Raw genomic sequence first — 16,404 nt, 5'->3', positions numbered from 1 at the left:
TAACATGTCAATTAATTACCATATTCTATTATACTGTAATACTGTATATCAGAGTTTTACTATTAAAAAAACAAAAGATAGTATAGTCATTTAAGAACACTTTTGGAAAGTTATATACTTGTCATTTAAAGGTTTTTTGGAAAGGAGACATATCCTGAACTTGTTATGAAACTCCAAACATCTGGAAAATTGTTTGAACAACGGAGTCAATGAAAAATCCGACACAAATAACTTTTTATAGGGATATTTTTATTGTTATGTACAATGGAACAAGCTTCTCATTACCGCATGCCACCAACACACTCTGTAACCCGACAGCAACACAAATGATTTGCAGCAGGTTCATTCAAACTTAAATTGACATGCAATATTAGTTAATTTTGTTTTATGGCTTTCCCAATAAATCTAATTATCTATTAGGCTTTTGCACAAACCCCATTTACATTGTCTAATTAATATCCATATTTCAAGCCAGCAACATGAAAATGTTAACTTGTTTCATTGTTCATTTATTATGTATATATGTACACTTTTAAAATTTCTGTATTACAAAATAATAGATGTGGAAGTTATCTACATCAGTGACACATAAATGTCAAAGTTATCCAGTTTTTGTTATGCACACATAGCCAAACTAATTTGCTCATTTAATAAAAAGCATTTCAAAACTAAAAAAAAAAAAAAAAAAAAAAGAAATTTCGGAAGGGATTAAGTTGGGAAAAATATCTATGATTTTGATGTACTGATGCATTTACTATTTGTACAAAAGTTTATACATAGGTGAATAACAGTTTTAAAATTCAAAATGATATTGATCACTTTAAAACTGAGAATATCCAATAAAAGAACACTATTCAAGAATAAACAAGTGACAAAATATGCTAGGTGATTTTTTGTAACGTACATGTACTTGCAGGTACATTTCCCTCTTATCTTAGATTTCTACATGAAGTAGATTTGACAATTTCTGAAGTTTTCTACAGCTCTTCATACTTCAATACTTAGTACTGGTAGATTGAAACCTTACATTATAAGTAATTTGTTGATGTTTTACATGCCAGTACCATAACTGATTTATTACAACAGTAATTTTTGTAGAATTTTTTCAGGTCAGTGCAGAACATCAATTTCAAAATTTTGATGAGTCCCAATACTAGTCAGTTTTCAAAATTTGAGCGAGTCCCTGCAAGAGCATGAATCCAGGACTTTAATATCCAAGTACCAAAAATCACTGTTACAAGGTACTTTGATTTGTTTATGTATTAAAGAGCAAGAACTATTACTACCAAATTGTTTGTCATGAATCAACTGAACAACTACCATTAACATTACCATAAATGATGTGACACAGGAAAAAGTCCGGTTTCCACAGGCAAATTTCGATTTTTCTTCTTGGATTGTTTTATGAATAATGCACAAGTTCCTATTCAATAAATACCTTGTTTTGTTTACCAATACAACAAAAGGTTGTACATATTTCTATTCTGATACTGGTTTCATAAATAATTTAAATTCACATTCTTGCGTCTAATCTGGTTTCTGGCAATTCCTCTTGTAGCAGATTTCACCAATACCAAACATAGAATTACGTGCTGTTATACTAAACCTGAAAATACATACTGACCACCCTCCTAAGGGTTATAATTTAATAACAAAGTCAACATTTGAACAAATTTCTATTATTAAATAACTTCAGTTGCTGTTGACTTGAAAATTAAACATTCAATTTGCTAAACAGCACCATTATATTTATCAGAAAATGGATTACAACTTTCCAGAAATAATCTCATATAAAAAGAAAAACATCTGATGTTAGGGCAATGCCTGGAGTAACATACGTTGCCCTTAAACATCTGTTAAATCGAAACATTAATTTTAACTATTAACAAAACAAATTACAGCAACAAGAAATCAATTTAACAACTTTAAGGTACATGTACCGGGCCACTTGCACTATTTAAGTTTTGTACACAAAGCACAACAGAATATTTCAGCACAGTGATTTATAAATTAGATCACCAAGTCTTTTAAACGAGTTATACATTGATCAAGATCTCTGTTGATACATGCAATACTTCAATAAGTACAATGTACACTATATGTAACTATAGTTGAAGGAAACATTATATGCTACAATGAACCCCAGTGTTAAATTCACACAATATTTTTTGTTTTCTGAAGGCCTGAAAATAACTTTGATGAACTCATAGACCAACAACATAACTGCTATGTCAGCTACTGACATAAAGTTTATGCTGTCGCACACTTGTAGATTACACTATGACATCACAATGAAGATCATAGGTGTAAAGCCACAATGATTTTCAAGTATGAAATGGAAAAAGATGTTTTCTATAATATTTGCCAAAATAATCAACTATTATTAAAATAATCTTGAAACTGGTTACCATTTCATCTTACAATCACCAATCTTTATTTTGATGATTTCAAAACCAAACTTTCAAGGAGTTATATCCCTCATCTCATCAAGAGCTACTTTCAGGTCTAATTTGTGGATAAGTTTCCTGTATTCATGACTGTTTAACTGGAATTCTACAAATACAATTTGATTGAGAACCATGTTAAAAAGTCCGCGAAAATATAATTTTTTAGATAAATATACTTTGGAAAATTGCATCATATTTACGATTGTATATTGTACTTAAAATTTAAAGCCATATTGAAACACCTCACTGTGTCAGTAGAATAGAAATTTGCGTTATGTGTTGTGCAAGGTTTTCTATGCATGTGTATATGATACTACACTGATTGCAAGATGTTACATGTGACAAAAAAAAAAAAAAAAACCCACGAAAACATACAAGGAAAATGAAAATGAAGGAACCCCAAGATACCTGAAGATCACAGATGTAATCAAGACCTATTGGAGCTTTCCATCCTATAACTTGTATTCAAAAGACAATATCCAGGCCTAAATTACAATGCGGGTTGCATCATTTTACCCAAACAGAATTTTTAAGTGGAATTCTTGCATAGGTGAAATATTCAAGTTATTTCATAATATAATGATTCATCTGAAACAATAGTCCTGAAGTTGGTAACCACCCACCTAATAAAATTTAAGCATCTTCTCAACTTTCCCACATAAATAGGCATTGCTCTTAGATGTCTATTCCTGTTTTCTTCACCTTCCTTACAACAGTGTAATCTCTAGCTTATTTAGAAGAGTGACAATTAATATTGAAAACCAGGCAACATGAACAAACGAAGAGCATGCCAAAATGTGGGACAGTATTGAAATGGAAAGTTAATGTCCCAACAACTAAGACAGCAAGGCAAATCTTTTAATAATCTACAGAGTAGATTTAAGGTATTATCACATCATGCAGAATTCATTGGTATTGCCAATCTAATTTTCTCTTCTTGGTGACAGATTATGTCAGTTTTCCTCTGCACACTTTTTGGTCGTCATTTTCAACATTACATGTGCTATTGGCAAATCATTATGGGATTCAAAGGCTAAATATAGCAGCATAATTTACATGTTATCTACTCATTCTGACAAGTTTAATCGGATTGGGATTTCCTTCATTAGTTATGTAACAGAACATTTTTTGGACATCAGTGGAATAAAGTATTAAATTAGGGATAAACAAAAAGTGAAATTCCAGTATGTAAATTATATAATTCTATCTGTTTTCTTCAGTGATGACCACCTTTAACCACTCAACATATATACACAAATTTTTGTGGGGTTAAGATTTTGTTTTTTTTTTTTCGTGGGGGGGAAGGGGGGAAGTATTATGGGCAAAGTAAAAGGGATTTCATATCTTGGATATTTTATGTCTACTAAAGTCACAAAGCAATATTCCTCACAAAAATTTCTGATGTTGGCATATAAACAATAAGTTATTGGTTATAATTTCCCTACCCTACACACACCAACAATAAGGTAAAACCATAACCTTATCCCATGATTGAATAATAAGTTTGTGAACATAAAAAACATGGAACAATTTCTTAAATATGTGCACATGCTAATTATCAATATTTTTTCACTGTACATTAATGAACAAAGGAATGGACCTTGGTTTAGAGACAAGCCAGACTGACCTCATTACTGCCATCATCTCTGGAAAAATACCAAACTTGTTGGTTGCTATAGTTACTGTTTTGTATTTGGTAATTTATTTGATGATTTAATATCACTATACAGTCAATTGGTTCATTTTTATATGGCTTTCCTTGGTACACTCAAGATCACAGCTGGTGTTTTAAAGAGTAAAAAACAGGGACAAAACATCTGCAACATCGAATTGCAATGAAAGGAAGTACTATGATTGAAATTACTGATCATTTGTCCTCTTTATGAAATATAGATAACATCATCCTTTTTTCTTGCTTCTGTGTCCTTGATCCAACTTCATTGTAAAGATATTATCAAGTATTCAAAATGCTGGCAAGCATAACCAAATGCATGTACTTTGTTAAAAATAGGGGTAAACTCCAAGGCTGAAAACAAGCACAACTGCAGAAAGCTGCCATGATCACCGTACTGACAAAAATTTCCATGGCCATTTCAAGTCTTTGTTTGGTCATCTCTTATCGCATCACTATTCAATAAACGTATGTATTTTACATACATTATCTCAGTAAATATCACAAGTGAATGGACAACGCACATCTTGAGATTTCTTTTAGTTCTCCACGGAAGCAAGATGTCCGATACATTATGCAGTGATCAAACATTCCTACACCCCCAATGTAAACTTGTCTTTGGTGCACCAAAATGGTCTTTTTGAACCAGAACAAAGGTGATCTACATCAGGTAGTGTCTGCTCTATTTGGTAATCCAAGTCATTTCACACCAAGAATCGGCATGACTGATGCGGCTGTGAGCGAGGATCATGTGATGGGGTGGGGTAACTAGGGGAGTGGCCAGTTGCACACTCTGACCATGTGTCTTACATGTGGGATTGACTGGAGCGATCACTATGGTTAATTTGTGCCAAATTCAAAGTTCCGTGGAACCGCCATATTTTGAAATACATATCCTCCTCGCTCTTCTATTTTCTTGGATTCTGAAAATATGAGAAATAATAATGTTCAAACTCCATACACAAAAAATAAATGACCCCATCAAACCATCTTTTTGAACAATTTGTTTTCTCTTTATAATTAGAAAATAAATCTCAAGATAGGTATCCTCTACAACTCAATCTGGATAGCAATTGTATATACTTTTATGTAAACATGAAAATATAGATACCAGATGAGTAAAAATAATGACATTTTCTTCATAGCTAAAATACCAATGAATTTACCAATTCTGACCAATCGAAACGTTTGGTTTGTTTAAACTGTCCAGATACTTTGCAGAACATTTATAAAGTGTGTATCAGATGGACCGTACAATATGTCTGGACAGAGTGCTGTGTATTTGCTGTACTTACCTGCTGCAGCACGACGTTGTTCAGCAAGTTTGAAAACATCCTCCACCTCTTTGCTTTGTGCCTCAGTCAACTGTCCTGTGAGCACATTGTACCACTCTGGGTCACTTGTTTGTATAGCTATAGAAAAAGACAGAAATGAAATCTTCAGACATAGGTTTTAAGTAAATAGTCACTGATGTGGTGGCATGTAAGCATCTTGCAGCATCATGCTTTAAAATCAGGTGATACAAATCAAGCTAGGACTTACAGACATCATTGCTTGATACAATAGGGATTCTAACCAGTGTGAACTCACCATTCAAGCACAAAGGTCAACTAATGTCATGCCAACCTAGATCCAGCTCTCTTTTAATAGTTGGAAATATGATGCTGACTAATGGAACCTTTCTACCTCCATTTCCTCAAGGCGAGTAAATTATTTTCCTGGCCCTCTTTTTGTTGAATTGAGGTGCATTTGTAAACACAACTACATGTGGATGGTATATGAATGTCATGTACCCTAAATAAGGCCAAGTCAGATCACTGTAATCAGAACATTGTTAAACATTAAATGACCCCAAATAAGTCAGCTCCCATTTGGGATCCTTCTTTGCACTACAACCACAGTTACTGGTCAGTCAAATGAGTCAACCTATTAAAGAATTGTTTCCCTGACCAAGCTGAGCAGTCCACATTGGCCTTGGTTACCACCCCTCATGTCAGAAGATGATATTCTGCAAGCTTGAATATTTGACTTCTTTCCTTTACACTTTGTTAACCATACTACCTCCCTGACTGATGGTATTTATTTTGTTCCAATACTGAATTGTCAGTAATACTGTATTGATTAATTAGTTTTAGAGGCATTAATGATTTTATATTGCGCACCAGCTTTTCACAGTAAAAGTAGTGATTTAAGCCATTCTGTTCTTTAATCTTGACACCAAATTCTCATCAAAAGTAAAACTCAATGCCTTTAGGGCAGATTTGCTAAAATTATTAAAACAAGAGTGCCGTGGACACAATATACGCTGCCACAAAATATAAAGATCAAGATAAAATGGCATAAATCTTACAAAAATCAATGAACTGTAAAATCGCCCCTTCATGCACATCAAACCATTGTATTAGTGACATTGAGCAAGTTTTATGGCGATCTGATCATTAGTTTAGGAGGAGTAGCGTTCACAAGGCTCCAGTAAGAGCAAGCCACAGATACGAAGTTGAAAATGGCATAAATCTTACAAAAAAACAACGAACCAAAAAATCGCCCCTTCATGCACATCTACTTATTGTAGTAGTGACATTGAGCAAGTTTCGTGAAAATCTGATGATTAGTTTAGGAGGAGTTGCATTCACAAGAAATGGATGTACGAACGGACAGACGGAGAAGATGACGCCAATATACGACTGTCTCCGGTGGCGTATATAAAAAAATGGAGGAGCACAGATCAGAGCCAAAATCTAATCAAAGAATGTCACTATGTCCATGGCAAGAATCATGAAGTCATCGTCAACCAATGAGAAAACCTCATGAGCATGACAATAACCTACAACCCTACACGGTGCTGTGTGACCATGGCTAGGCAACATTCTCAAGGAATGGATTGTGGTTAGATTCATCATTTTGGTGCCATTTCCATATATAGATACATATAGCTGACTGGTTCTGACATGTGAATAATAGCAAGGAATGTGATGGCTGCTTTAGACAATTTTGGAACTACAAATCTCCACATTGTCCAAATTGTCAAAAGTACTGTAAGTCAGTATTTTGTTGTGTAGTTTATTGATGTTGCAGTTATATCAATTGATATTGATCTAACATTTGTAGTAAGCAAGCTAACACCTACATTGCAGTATACTTTTAAACACCAGATATTCATCCACAGTGGAATTTTCATCATCCAGAGGTGTTTGATAACTCTCTAATGCTGTTTCTTCTGTTCCGTCATCTGTGTATTCTGCATCACTGTCGTCATCCTTGTTGGCCTATACGATAAAAATTTAAACTTACAGAGGGATCATGTGTATCAAAGACAGGCAGGAAATTTAAAAGGACTAAATAATTGGATTTCGTAATCAGATAATTTTTACTTCTAAGTCGATTGATTCATCAAGCTTCTTGACTAAAATATATGAAAACTTCAAATTTGGAGCAGAACTGTAACTAGATAGTCCCTTAATGCTTATACATGTACACTATAGAAGCTGATCCAAACATACTTACTGCTACCTCTAATTTTTCCATATACTGAGCACTTTCTTCATCAATCTCATCCTCATCACTTGCAAGCTCTTCTGTAAAGCAAGTTTTATTAACAGTTAACAAGACCATCCACACTTAGAACATCATATCAGAAATATTTACAGTTTGGTAAGTTTCAACAAGAAATGCATGAACCAAGCAATTTCGACTTTGAGCATAAGGCCATGATCTTTGAGTTCTATAAAACCACAAATGTTGGAATCTCAAATTGAATGTTAAATCACAACATGCAGTGATTCTATAATTTTGACTTTGACCATGAATACATGACCTTGATCTCTCAGGTGCTATCTGAGGACAGGTGTCATGACCAAAGGGTTATATCACAACACAGAGCTTCCATGATTTTGGCTTTGACATTGAACACACAACTGACAAACCAAATGTTGACAAACAGAAAGATAAGATGCCCACAGGCTTTAATGCCCATCTGACTATAAAGAACTACAGTGAAACCTCACCTAACGACCACCCCACTATTACGGACACTTTTTTTCAGTCCCGTTTTTTCCCACTATATATCTTTGTATTGGTCGCTTCAGTATTACGACCACCCCGCTATTCTGTATTACGACTACTTCCTTAAGTCCCAACGACCACTAATTAATGATAATTGACCTCACAATTACGACCAATTTCCGATTAAAGTTTTCCGGGTGGGCAGTGAACTGCGAGCATGTGTGTCGTTCTCGACCATTGTTTTCGTCACAGGTTACCGACCCTGTCACCAGGTGGTGATACACGAAGTAAACATCATTATCAGAACTTGTGTGAAGCTGCAAGCCAAACACATTTTAATAGTGATCTATTGTTTGTTAATTATATTTGATAGATCGGTAGGTATGCTGTTCAACACCTTAAAAGCCCTTCATATCCAAAGGTGAATTATGTAGTCTTTTCGGCCGATATTCCCTTGCTCGCATGCGCACACGTTGTTAAGGGTTTTTAAATGTTTTTGAAGCGATATTACACTCTCAACATCGTTTGAACAATTAAAAAATATGTATATGTTCCAAATTTTTTATGACATATTTTCACTGTCAAAAAACTTTATGAAGCAATGACGAAACCACGTAAACGAAACGAGCTATTGCGATCGTTAAAAAGGACTTGCGGAAGAGGAGGCTGTCCAGATTTGTAGCTCTTTGCAAAAATTAACGTTAAATTCCTATTGAAATTAAAATTGTTTGTTTTCTTTTATTCAATGGTTACAATAGTAAATATACATGCATATTATGATATAAACTAAGGAATATATACATGTAAATTCTTTTGTCAATTCATCAATTTTATCTTTTTACATGCATTTCATGAAATTCAACATTTTATATACAGTTTAGTTATTATGTTGAATAATATACATGTACATTACTTAATGATATATACATGTATAGTCATTATTTCAAGCGGAGTTACGGTTCTTTGCGGTCAATCCGATCCACCTCACCATTAAGACCACCTCGCTATTAAGAACACTATTTTCCAGTCCTCAAAGTGGTCTTACTAGCGAGGTTTCACTGTATATATGCAAGAGGCCAAATAGGTCTAAAAAATTGCTCAACTACTCTACAGCTTACAAAGTAGAAATTGTTTGTTCATAAAAGCATTTTCTGCAAACTTGAAATCATATTCTTTTTATACACAAATGCCATAACTCCAGACCTATTACTTGTTGAAATGATATTTTAAGACTCATTTGACCTTGAATATAAGTCAAGGTAAATTATTTTGATAAATTTGGTAGCTCTTCATTCACTATGTTCAAGAAAAAATATAAACAACCTGGACCATTTTATTATTGTGAAGAAGTCGTTTTAAGATTTTAACACATTTGACACCTGTGACCTTTTAAAAAAGAAAAGGTAAATCACATGAACAAAACTGGAAACCCTTCATTCCAGTCTGCCACAGGCCAAATATGAACCATTAATTTTTGGTTATGCAGAAGAAGTTGTTTAAAGATTTTGACATATTTGACACTTTTGACCATGGTAAATGGTCAAGGTATATAATATGAACAAACTTGGTAGTTCTTCATTCCAGGATGCAACAGGCCAAATTTCATCTCTGGGCATTTCCGTTATTGAGAAGAAGCTGTGTAAAGATTTTGACATATTGACACCTGTGACAATGAAAGTAACTCAAGGTCAATAATTTTCATAAATTTGGTTGTCCTTCATCTCTGCATGTTACAGGTCCAATATCAGCACATTCTGCCTTTTGGTTATTCAGAAGTTGTTGATGATTTTAACATATTTGACTTGTGACCTTGAAAGTAGGTTAAGGTCATTCATGTTAACAAACTTGGTAACCCTTCATCCCAGCATGCTACAGATTCAATCTCATCACACTGGGCTATTTAGTTATTGAGAAAAAGTTGTTTAAACATTTTGACATATTTGATACCTGGGACCTTTAAAGTGGGCCAAAACAATAATATGAACAAAGTTGGTAGCTCTTCATCTCAGCATGCCAAAGGCCCAGTAGAAGCAACCTGGGCCTTTTGGTTATTGAGAACAAGTCATTTAAAGATTTTAACATATTTGACCCTTGTAACCTTTAAAGTAAGGCAAGGTCATTCATTTTAAGAATCTTGGTAGCCCTTAATCCTATTATCCTACAGGCCCAATAACAGCACTCTGGGTATTTAGATTATTGAGAAGAAGATATTTGAATGGCAGACAGCTATAGGTTATCCTAATCCCAGATGACCTAATAACTAATCTCCCTTGATGATAATATATTACCATTGCCATCTGCCTCCTCTTCGTCTTCATCGTCTTCATCATCAGAATCATCATTTTCATCTTGAGCTTTACCTAAGTAAAACAACCATTCAAAAGTAATACACAAAAGAAGAATTATCTAAATAATTCATAGCAAATATTTCACCAAATCATGAGATCTTGACAAAACCTATTTGAAAGGTAAGAGAAAATGACAAACATCAAATCCTGACATCCATCTTTTTTCTAAATAAGGATGCTATATTAAATACATTTAAATTGTGTTCTGTATTAACTGTCTAATTATTTAGTGTATATCAAGTTTTTTTTTAAACAAAGTAAATTCATTTATCCCTATGTATTACAGCCAGACAAGATTTATTGGATTGTTTCCCCTAGAAGCTACTATAGTGATCAAGTGTACAAACTGCCAAAAACTTAATGTATAGTAAACAACATACTTGCATAAGCACGTTTCAAGCCCTGAAACAGAACAAGAAGAGCTGGAATGATCTGTGATCCTACTTGGCTGACATCGTTAGGGCGATTGGTTACCATGCTGACAAGAGCACACAACCCTAGTGCACTGATCTTCCTGTCATGAAGCCTGTATCATCATACAACAAAAACTTCTTTTCAGTGTTATTAATTACAACTGATGTTACAACTTTGTATTTACTCTATCCTAATTACAAGTTTAACCAGTAACATCTCTGTTACCAGAAGTATTACAAAAATTTTTCTTGATGTAATTTTAATAAGAAAAAAGACTGATTTTGCAACAGACTAAATGTACTACAAAATTTGTCATCTTGCACAGTTTACAATTCTGATCAGTGAACATAATTAACATTAAAGGAACTGGCAGGTGATTTTAGATTTCACATATTTTTCAGGGGGATATTTCAATATTGTTTTCAATGTTTACATCCTCAGCCTCATGACCAAGTATGATAGAATCATGTTCCACCTGAACCCATCATACTGACAATGATAAAAACCATCACTCACAACTTACCCTAAGAAACAATCAACATCATGAAGCCATTGTTTTAAGAACTGCTGCATTATAGAACCAGTGATGTTTTGTATCTGTAATTTGCCCAATGTGTCCAGTAGAAGTGGCTGGTTATAGTACATGGCTGCTATCACAACTTGTAAACACATTGTCCGTAACTCAGATGTCAACACCTCTCGTGTCAATCGCTGTAACGCCAATTCCACAAACGAGGGCACAACCTGTGATGAATTGTGAAGAGTGTTCAACATTTTCTTAAATATTTCTTAAAAGACTAAAGAAAGATAAAATATAAATAATTTTCCTGTTAATATTCATTATGAAGGACTGAAAATAAGTTTTTCCAGTGTATTCTTGAAGGTGAGGGCTATTACACAATGAAGTAACAAATGCTGGTATTTCTACTGAATTTGTTGTGCTTTTCAAAGCAAGTCCTTAAATGAATTATAAAGGTAGGTGGTCGGACGCAGATACTTTTTAGTGATGTCCATCATTGTACTTTAGTCCTCATTCTTCCTCGTATCTTAGCTGGTATCATAGAATCCATCACCAATATTGCTTTGATGATTTCTAAGGTAGTCCTTACCAGAGAGGGGCTTATTAATCCCACACAATACTGTAAACATACTTTATCTGGCACAATAAAATTTTAGTGCTTTATTATGCTTCAGAAATTTGGTGCAATGATTAATTTGTGCATCCCCATAATTACAATATAAACACCAAAAAGAAACTGTAATAAACACAATCATATTTCAGAGCTAAATGCATTAAAATAAAATTACCACAAAATGTACATTTAAAATTGTCTTTGTTGACTTAAAGGCAAACAATTTGTATTGTAACATTGGAACTTTACCATGAAGTTCAAGGCAATTCATGGGTTTTCTTCAGTAAAAATTACAAAAGGAGTAAAATATTTATAGATCGTTTCACTGGTGTGCAGTGTTAGTCAAATACATCATGTCAAGGAGATTATTACCTGGTCTACTTGTCCAGGACACTGTAGTAAAATGACCTCTAGAAGCTTGGCTGCGTGACACTCAGCATCCTCTCCTATATCAGCAGACATCACCTACAAAACACACCATACTGAATGTCAAGAAATTCCACGCTAAAACTTTTTTTTACTGAATACATTGATCTTCTTGTTCAACATTCATTATTCAATTCACAATTTAAAAGTTAGCTTTGCAAATTAAATACATTCCTATTAATTTATTATTTAATTGTATCAGTGAATCTGAAGATGTATAAGCAGTCATCATGGAATGTTGTTTTGATTGAATCAGCACATGCATCACAATAATAAGTGATATCCCTGCCACAAGTGTGCATTTCCCATTCTGATGCTGCAGGACTTGTTAACATAACTACCACGACACACTGTTATGCATCAAAGAATATGCATATCTTCACTACTTTTTCACAATAGAATGAAAACAGAAAAAACATCCTCCAATCCCGATGGAAGCAATTTATATATGTTAATAATTTGATGCTTTGACAGCAGAATAAACAGAACTGTCAAAGTTTGTAGCCCACAACTGTATATTATAAACAGTAGAGATTCAAAACCTTTGTCTTCAATCAAATGAGATAATTATTGGGTAGACATTTCAAGAACTACGAAGGTATACTTACAGCTTTGCACATGTTGTATATAATCTGTAGGTTTTCTGGGTTGGACAGGAAGGCTGGAGTGTCCACTGTTATGTAATTGTGTAACGCTGGCATCATGTCTACAGGCAAAACAAAAATCACTGGTGAGGATTCAATCAAACATGCACAAATTACACAAATCTCTGAAACAAATAAATTTGGCTTGTTGTTCAATGTGATTCTTTGTTTCCCAAATATTGTTTCTCTTTCTCCCTCTGAAATGTTTCAATAAAATAAGAGGTACAAAGGGCCTGCAGCACTCACCTGGTATATGTATACCACCCAAATATAATGCCTCTAGGCCTTGTAATTCATGAGAAATGATTTAAAGGTCCTTACAAATTTGACCCCTGTGACCTTGAATATAGTTGAGGTAATTTGTTTCCCCAAAATTTGTCAGGCTTCATCCTTGGAATATACCAGCCAAATATCAAAAGTCCCTCAGGGTCAAAACAACTTTCTGAATTAAAAAAAAGATAACCCAACTGCAATAATGTTTCAGACCGAATTTGGTTTAAATCTACCCAGGCATTAAGAAGAAATAGCGTTTTGAGGCAACATAATGTCTAACTTTAACTTTTGGGGTCCTGCCCTGAAGCCCACTGTGTCAAATCAAATTTCTCAATTTCAGAATTATTTGCTAGCCCCTACTGATGTTACATACAAAATTTGAATGAAATTCTTTAAAGTATTAAGGACGAGTAGCATTTGGAAGGAAAACACGGTCTTACTTCCCATTCGGGGCCCCATCCCCAGGTCCCTAGGGGTTAAATCAAATGTTTGGGTTTAAAAAACAATCCAGCTCCCCTCATGATGTATCAGACCCAAAGGCTGTAAAGGCGATAAGCAGAAGTAGTGCTTTAAAGAAAAAGTTTATGGACAGCAAACAATGACAGATGATGTAAGATTGCAAAAGGTCATCTTGGACCTAAAAAGTTAGCTAAAAAATGAGCTAAAACTACAACAGGACAAAAGATAGAGGAAACTCTCGAGTTCGGAGAAGCTCTTTACTGCAGATACAAGACTTGAAACTGTTGTCTCTGAATCAACTCATGCAGGAGACATTAGATAGACAAGTGTAAATAAAATGAGCGAAGAGGATTCATTGTACCTATTTAACTGTCAAATGCTCTCTTTATTGTACACAAAGAAACATTTGCACACAGTTCCTTTCCCCCTCACATAAACCATTTTCCCTTTAAGTTTAATTCACTCTTCAAAATTAAAACAGATAATTCAGCATCATCATCAAAACTAGAACCACCTTTTATTTTGGCTTAACAAATTTTGTCGAAGAACAAAATGGGTGAAAATTTTACTGTTTCTTTCTATAGAGTATCACCTTATGAACACTTTCTTCTGATCCAACAACTCACCTGTAAAATAATCTATGCCATCCTTCTGGAACATTTCGTACAACATTCTAAAGACTTGCCATAAGTGGTGAGACACCTGTGTACTTGTTAGACTGTAAATCAATGACAGCACCTCTTCATAGAAATCTGCAAACACATCACCACTAACATTTTAAAATAAGTGTCACTGAAACTCAGAAGAAACAAGTTACCTGTATGTTAGTTCAACAGGAAAATTGTCATGAATTTAAACAACAATAGATACTTTAAACATTTTCCATTCCTCGATGTAATGTTCACAAAAGTTAAAACTTGAATGTATTAGTTTAAAACTTATTATAAAATTCCAACATGCCATTTTGATTTTTGGAAAAATATCAGTCCTGAATAGATTAAGAGGCACAGAAAAAAGAAATGAAAAACATGAAAAATATTAAATGTTATGATATTCAAAAGATCAACAAATATCTTTTTACATATCAGAACAATAATCTTACAGAGTAGATGTCTGTAAGAACAGTATAGTACAAGTATAAGTTTCTCCTCCATAGACCAATTGTAGGGAACTATAACTTACCCATTATATTTTTCTGTAAAATTACGCCTATCACAGTTAAAACAATTCCTTCAAGCTGGGTCATAATCTGAAAAGACACACAGTTATTTAATGACAGAAAATCAGCATTCCTCTTTGTTTGACACTACATTTAAGACCTATATATATCTTGGTTTTAATTAATCTGATATTATTATTGAAAAAGACCTTTCCCTTGTCCAATCAACAACAGCTTTTACTACCAGAAATGAGACATAAAAGCCTGTGCTTATTTAGATAAATTAATGCACTTCTAAGCAGGATTTGATCATTGCAATTACTTACATAGAAAAATCATTTCCAATACAAGCTCTAAATATTTTTGATAGTGAATTACTTTCCTTGCAGTCATATATCAGGTCACCAAAATCATAATTTGCAAGATATTTTTGCAATAACAATCTCGATCAAGTCAAAAATTCATGAACATGATGAAAATAGAAGCATATTATCCTGCTTCCTAATGAGAAATTTAGAGACAAAAGATAATTGTGATTTGAATGTAGTATTTTCATTCTATCTACATAATAAAGACATTTTTCAATCCTCTCTCACTTATAAGAAAGATGCAGTCATTTTTGAAAATGAACAGAAAATGAACTGACAGTCTTTGTTGATATTGAACCTTTAACAAGTAAACTTGATGTCATTTTTGTCATTTAATTTTGATACAAAAACATATCTGACCACTCAAATGCAATATGAACCAACCTCTTTCTGGTCCTCCATCACAGTCAGAATGGTTTCCATAGTATTGAGGATACCTAGAGCTGCAATGGCCTTCTCCTCTGAACCCTCAATGTCTGCATCTATAACCTGGGCAAATGTCTGGGCCTGCAGGCAAAACCATCATAATTAATGTACCTCAGTGCAATGTTTATTTCTGTCTTGACTGGAAACAAAATATTATGGTTGTAAAACATTTTTTTTGTTAATTTCTGTAGATTGAGAGCATCTCTTTACTGGAAAAGAACTTCAGGAAAGATTATTTTTAAGGATATTTCTATGGCACAAGTCTAAAACATGAATTTAAAACATTTTTTATGTATTTTTGAATATTTTAGGTCCGTAACATTTTAAAGAGGCAAAGTATTTCCAAAGTATTTTCAATTTACCACTTATGAATCTATCATTAAGTTGAAAAAAAAAAAGTTCCCCCCCCTCCCCAACCAAGGGCTATGTATATCAGGGTACAAATTCTGCTCTATCATTTCAAACAAAAACTTACAAGATGTGTCATCATCTCCACTGCAATAGGGATGACATCATCAGTATATGTGCACACTAATCTCTGCATCACACTTGTCAGCTCATCACTTTCAGTTTCTCGTATTAACTTAAGAAGTTCTGTAAAAAGATGATGTATACATAATATATATACAAATG

At 33.7% G+C, this 16,404-nt stretch overlaps 1 protein-coding gene across 1 annotated transcript in view; it reads right to left on the bottom strand.

Moving 5' to 3' along the window:
• Positions 1 to 228: 228 nt before the first annotated feature.
• LOC132545357 (importin-7-like) overlaps positions 229 to 16,404 on the bottom strand; it is a 30,827-nt gene continuing 14,651 nt past the window's right edge. Inside the window, exons 15-27 of the mRNA XM_060209036.1 lie at positions 16,247 to 16,365; positions 15,730 to 15,852; positions 15,001 to 15,067; positions 14,445 to 14,570; positions 13,051 to 13,148; positions 12,389 to 12,481; positions 11,407 to 11,627; positions 10,850 to 10,995; positions 10,410 to 10,481; positions 7,624 to 7,694; positions 7,247 to 7,385; positions 5,415 to 5,531; positions 229 to 5,042 (exon numbers count right to left, since the gene is read on the bottom strand). Of these exons, the coding sequence (XP_060065019.1) occupies positions 4,960 to 5,042; positions 5,415 to 5,531; positions 7,247 to 7,385; positions 7,624 to 7,694; positions 10,410 to 10,481; positions 10,850 to 10,995; positions 11,407 to 11,627; positions 12,389 to 12,481; positions 13,051 to 13,148; positions 14,445 to 14,570; positions 15,001 to 15,067; positions 15,730 to 15,852; positions 16,247 to 16,365 (1,475 nt within the window). The 3' untranslated portion in view covers positions 229 to 4,959. The remainder of the gene's footprint in view (positions 5,043 to 5,414; positions 5,532 to 7,246; positions 7,386 to 7,623; positions 7,695 to 10,409; positions 10,482 to 10,849; positions 10,996 to 11,406; positions 11,628 to 12,388; positions 12,482 to 13,050; positions 13,149 to 14,444; positions 14,571 to 15,000; positions 15,068 to 15,729; positions 15,853 to 16,246; positions 16,366 to 16,404) is intronic.

This window comes from Ylistrum balloti, unplaced genomic scaffold (assembly GCF_031769215.1).
Source record: "Ylistrum balloti isolate Yb309-2 unplaced genomic scaffold, AGI_CSIRO_Ybal_v1 Utg369842, whole genome shotgun sequence".
Classification (NCBI taxonomy): Eukaryota; Metazoa; Mollusca; class Bivalvia; order Pectinida; family Pectinidae; genus Ylistrum; species Ylistrum balloti.
This window is presented reverse-complemented; position numbering and strand designations above follow the sequence as displayed.